The sequence below is a fragment of the Eulemur rufifrons genome, chromosome 6, assembly GCF_041146395.1.
Source record: "Eulemur rufifrons isolate Redbay chromosome 6, OSU_ERuf_1, whole genome shotgun sequence".
Lineage (NCBI taxonomy): Eukaryota > Metazoa > Chordata > Mammalia > Primates > Lemuridae > Eulemur > Eulemur rufifrons.
This window is the reverse complement of record NC_090988.1, coordinates 56,311,391-56,317,615: the sequence shown is the minus strand read 5'-3', so window position 1 is coordinate 56,317,615 and position 6,225 is coordinate 56,311,391. Positions and strand designations below refer to the sequence as shown.

The 6,225-nt window shown below is 34.2% G+C and overlaps 1 protein-coding gene across 1 annotated transcript; it reads left to right on the top strand.

Moving 5' to 3' along the window:
- The first annotated feature begins 1,412 nt into the window (after nucleotides 1-1,412).
- On the top strand, nucleotides 1,413-2,249 carry LOC138384847 (olfactory receptor 52D1-like). Its single transcript, XM_069470511.1, has one exon. It carries the CDS (start codon nucleotides 1,413-1,415, stop codon nucleotides 2,247-2,249), a length of 837 nt encoding a protein of 278 aa, XP_069326612.1.
- The last annotated feature ends 3,976 nt before the right edge of the window (nucleotides 2,250-6,225 follow it).

The window sequence follows — 6,225 nt, the reverse complement described above, 5'->3', positions numbered from 1 at the left end:
AATAAAAAAAAAGTGTTATTTATTTTATTTTATTTTTATTTATTTATTTTTTTGCGACAGAGTCTCACTTTGTTGCCCAGGCTAGAGTGTCGTGGAGTCAGCCTAGCTCACAGCAATCTCAAACTCCTGGACTCAAGCAATCCTCCTGCCTCAGCCTCCTGAGTAGCTGGGATTACAGGCATGCGCCACCATGCCTGGCTAATTTTTTTCTATATATTTTTAGTTGTCCAGCTAATTTCTTTCTATTTTTAGTAGAGACAGGGTCTCGCTCTTGGCCAGGCTGGTCTCGAATTCCTGAGCTCGAAAGATCCTTCTGCCTCAGTTTCCCAGAGTGCTAGGATTACAGGTGTGAGCCACCGCGCCTGGCCAACACTTGTTATTTTTAAAAGGTTGCTGTAATTTGATCTCATTCTTTTGGTGGTAGATATGAAAATGTCATCACTCTACTAAGTGGAAGATGCTCTCAAGTATTAAATAATTATGGGCCTTGACAATTTTTAGTGATTTTCCTGTTCTAAAAGAGAATGTACTATACCCTGAATTTTTATTTGTCTTCTTTGACTCTATGCTATTGATCCTTGTGAGTTAATGCTTATTAGAGTATGGATAATATAGCAGCTTCTGACCAGCACTTTAAATTTCATGCTAACTCAGTCATTCTCTTCAAGGGTATGGATGAGAGACAGATGAGTGAATTTGTGTGTGTGTGTATGTGGAAGAAAAATTAGACCAAGAGAACATATTTCACAACTTAGGATGGAAAACAAGAATTTGAATCTTCATGCTGCCTCCAGTTATTTATTAATTTGTAGTCCAACCCACCTCCTCCACAACAATTTCTATCCACAGAAAAATGAAATATTCTCTCCAGTCTTCTTTTCAGTATTATAGAGAGAAAAGAGAAAGGAAATTAATTTTTGTAGTTAGGAATTTATTATCAAGTTAACAAAGCAAAAGCTATATACACAGAACATTTAAAAGTCCCAAAGACATGCACATAAATTATGTGGTTAGAACAACTGGCATAAAAAAAGGATTCAACTCTTAATTTTTCTGATTCATGAATTTTTTTTTTCTAAGAAAACAGTGTGTCCTATAAAAAGGGAGTGAGTTTCCCCACAATCATTCAGTTATTTATAACTTATCTCAGGCTATTTTACTCATGGTCCTTATTGCTTTCACTTCATCATGTCAAAATTAATAGTTAGTTAGCACTTGAATAAGTTGAAGGAATAAATACACATTTTCCACTACCATGTATTCTAGTTATCTCTGTTTTCCATTTAATAGACTTTGGCCACTTCTCTGCAACCACATCCAACTATACATCTGCTCAATTCACGGCCTTTCTGCTGATGGGTGTCCCAGGATTAGAAGACTTCCAGATTTGGATTTCCATTCCTTTCGGCTTCATGTACCTCTTGGCTGTGATAGGCAATGGCCTGGTTATGGCAGTGGTGGCCTGGGACAGGAACCTCCATAAACCCATGTATCTTTTCCTGGCCATGCTGGCACTCAATGATGTCCTCCTTTGTACTGTCACAGTCCCCAAAATGCTTCTCATCTTCTGGCAAGGCCCTTCTCTGTCAACATTTCCTGCCTGCCTCACACAGATGTTTTTTGTTCATGCTCTATTCCTTTCTGAATCTGCTATTCTGCTGGCCATGGCTTTTGATCGTTATGTGGCTATCTGTGCACCACTTCATTACACGACCCTACTTACAGGTTCTCTCATTGGCAAGGTGGGCCTGGCTCTAGTGGCTCGGAGTGTGGCTGTAGTCATCCCTGGTGTCCTTTTTATTCTCCGGCTGCATTTCTGCAGGAGCAACATCATCCGCCATACCTACTGTGAGAACATGGGCATTGCCAAGTTGGCCTGTAATAGCATCACCCTTAACAGCATTTATGGACTCGCTGCTGCTCTTCTCACCACAGGGCTGGACTTTGTCCTCATCTCCCTCTCCTACTGGCTAATCTTGAGAACAGTCTTTCGACTACCTTCTAGGAAGGCCCAGACAAAGGCCTTTGGAACCTGTGGAGCTCATATATGTGTCATCTTGATATTTTATATTCTGGCCTTCTTTTCTTTCTTTACTCATCGCTTTGGGCACCATGTGTCTAGGCAAACCCTTATCCTCCTGGCCAACCTCTACTTACTGGTACCACCTACCATGAACCCCATTGTTTATGGGGTAAAGACCAAAGAGATAAGGATGCGAGTACTAGGGCTCTGTAGCCAACCAAAATGAAACAACAAGATACAGGGGAATCCAGGGTTGGTTTAACAGGTTTAAATATCAAGTCTGAATCAATCTGGGGAGATCTATCCCCAGAACACCTAACATTTGAATAGAGCTTGAAATATTCATATTTCCAAGTGCTAACTTCCCAACATGGTGTACACAGGAAATTGACAGGGAATTTAGGCACTATCAACAGGTGTTTCAACATATTAAGGTAATAATCAGTGGGATATCAGCATAACAATGTGGATAATTTAAATATGCTTTTTGTAATACAGGACCTCTCTTCTATATCAATTTTCTAGGGACAGGACAAAATGTAAACTCCATGAGGTCAGGGATTACTTCTGATCCTAGTCTCACCACTAAATCTGCAAGAACCAGAATATACAAGTAATTTAACAAATACTTATTGAATAGATAGTTTAATTAATTAAATAATAAACATTAATTGTTTATGTAATAAACTCCCTATGCGTCCTTATGTGTAAGATCTATAGGTAAAATACTTCTTTTTCTTTCCTCTCAAAAACCTTTCCCTTAGTTTCCAGAAAACATCTGTTTCTCATTTCCTTTAATACCTTATTGTAATATTATTTTGGTTATGCCTGTTAGAAATTCACTTTGGTTAGATTAAGTTACCAGAAAAGCAAGACATTCCATGAAAATATTCTTAGTTATATCATGACACCAAAAATAAGTTGAATAACTATGACTCAGGAAGGACAAAAGCCAGGCTGCTATAGTATCTCAAAAGCAGGAGAGTATGAACTTCTCTACTGCAGGTGATGACACCAACCTGTCTTAGCTGCAATGATTTGGGGATAATAAGTATAATTTCCTCAGATTGGGTCTGATTGATAAACTTGAATCCATCTGTAATATCCCTTAGTATTCTGATTTAATAGGCATGAAAGTGTGTCAGTGCAGTTCTTAAGAAGAGGAAATTACAGGAAACAATCAGGATTACATTCACTGGACTCATTTGGGTTTTCTTAATAACCACATGCAATTGTCCTGGTTCAGCTCCTCTCCTACCAAGTGTTCTTGCTAATTATATTTTATAGTACCTGGGACGTACTTTATCATCTATAAACTTATCTGCCATGTTTTCTGCAATGTAATCCCTCTTTACTGCTAGAAAATATTCACTTCTAGATTAATAAAGAAATCTTAATAAAATATTTCCCAGCCATGGAGATAATAAAATGTGTGTCATGAACATAATATTAACATATATATGGTCTGGTGGTTGAATTAATTGGATTGAGTGTCTTGAAAAAACTATAATGGTATCGTTCACTTTAAAAATGCATATGGATATTTCTAGATTTTGTGTGTAAGTAACCAGGTGGCTATCCATGCTGCCTTTTAATGATTTTTTTTTATTGTTCAAGTTATTATATTGAATGACTACATGGCAAAGTGGGATAATGAAATGTTTTTCAACAATGCTTTATATAGAAGAAAATGCCAAGCATTTAGTTGGTGAAGGGGATAATAGTGTTCTCTGATATTGTTTTTTACTGCTATCATGTTTTGCCACAGCTATCTTTTGCAGCATAAAGATAATGAGTGCATAATCCAAAGGATAGCACTTGATATTATGGAAATAATTGCATTGCATTTTTACCTAATGATAGAAGAGTAGAACAGAAAATTTAAAATTATTATTTGAGCTTCTGTATACATTTTAAGATTCTGCAGAAATACAGAGAATGCTTTCAGGACTCACGATGTTATATAACAAGGTAATATGAGTAAAAATATCTCCTAATTTTTAAACCTATATGCAAATGAAATAGATGGTCCATTTATATTAAAGTAAGTTTAGGCATGATCAAAAGAGCTTCTTGTTTTAGAAGCACTAGCTATATAAATAGAAGACTGAACTCCAGTCTTTATCAAGTTTCTAAAAGTAAGATAATGCTTCTGTTCTCAATTCATAATACAATGTTCCCATCCCTTTATTTATTCATTCATATATTCAGTCTCTTGTCTCTTTACTAATTTTATTTTATTGGGAAGGATTATCCTAATTTGGAGAATGTGTGTTTTCTAAATGTTTTTGTAAAGATATATTTTACAAATATAATTCTAATAATAAATTTTAACAGCTAGTATGGTAGATGATGATTTACAAACTCAAATATTTGATAATGTAAATAATCACTTGAAATAATTTTGCTGGAACGTAAATTAAAAATCTAGGATTCAATATTTTAAATATAATTCTATTAACAAAAATTTTCATTTTTCGAGCCCAGTCACTAGGAAAGTTATGGTAAACATCCATATATTAGAAATATATTCTATATTTGAAGATCTTACTTTAAAGGTGATTATAAATAGTTAACTTTTACTTGTACAATCTTCATATAATGGTAATGTTCATATTCTCAAAAAGTTTTCCTAAAAATTTTATTTATTATACCAAGAGGATGTCTCATTTGATTTTTATATTTCTTGCATTATTTTTAGTTTATATGTCTTTGATCAAGTTGAATATGCTGAAGGAGATGGGTAAAAAGAAGCGGAATCAAGAAATAGAATAAAGAAGGGTGGGCACAGGCATAGTTGTATTAAAATCAGGGAGTAGACAGAAGTTTATGGGTTTTCCAGGTATACCTCATGTGCCTCAAATTTGAAATTCTAATTATAAGTTAGTAAGATTTCTTTTATTGTATAAAATGTGGGCTCATATCAGTTCCTGGATGTTTTTTAAAAAATATACACTAATACAAACTAATTATTCTTTATTCAATCATTGATTCACTTATTTAGCATTTATACATTCAATGCTATTTATACATTCAGTAATTATTGAGTGCCTCATTTACACCAGGGATAGTGTCAATTTTTGCATTTCCTGCTCAACAATAGAATAAGATACGAGAAAACAGACTACCTATTATTAAGACCTATACAAATATTGAGAGCCTTAAAGCACTCTTAAGGTCTTCTTTTTCCACTTGTTTTTATTCCTTTGAATAAGTGTTGATGTGAACTAAGAAAATTCATAAAAATTTGTAAGTATTATTACACAACTCTGTGCACAGTCATGTACTAGATAATTTCAGAGATACAAAGATGATTTTGTATATTGAAAAAAGCTCTCGATGAAAATTAAAGAGAAGTCCTGTATTATATGATTCCTGCTACCACAAATTTATAAGTAGTTATACCTCAGTGTGCTTCATTTTTTTAGTATTTAAACAAATAGTGTACCTTAAAGTATTAATAAAATACATTCAGACCAATAGAATATAATCACTGACTTCACATGATAATATCTGGGGTCTTTGAAAAATTACTAGGTCTGAAATTTCTGTAAGGTTAAAATTATTTCCCAAAATTAAGTAAAGGAAAAAATATGGAGGTTGCCCTTTCTGTTCTTGAGGAAATTAAACCTCCTCAGATAGGGTAGAATATGTACATAAACATTTAAAAGGTGGTACAGATGGTCCATGAGGGTTGATGATTTCTGATTTGAGCCATAATATGCTTTTACAAATGTAATTCTACTTACATTTGTAAGTAGAATTACAAACACAGCAACTATACAATATAAAGTAGCATAAAACTCTATGGCAAATAAAGAATATCAAGAATTAAAAAAAAAATGTGGGTTTGGTATATTCACGGAAAACTTCATGGTTAAGTGACCTTGAATAAAGTCTGATATTATAAGCAGGAGAGAATAGATAAAACTTATTTCCAACACATTGTTCTCTGATGTATTCATAGTTAAAAAGGATTTGTGAAACACATGTTATGTTAGGCTGCTATAGTCCCAGCGGACACCAACTCGTTCCTTTAGAACCTCTTCATGATTTTCTGTTGGCTCTATTTCTGCTCTTTAAATAGTCTTTTGTTGGCATCTCTGGTTCCAACATATCCAGAGCAGATAAATCACTGTGTGTTTTCATCCTTAGTACTGATGCCATCATTGTCTTGTGGATGTGCCTACATCACAGTAGAA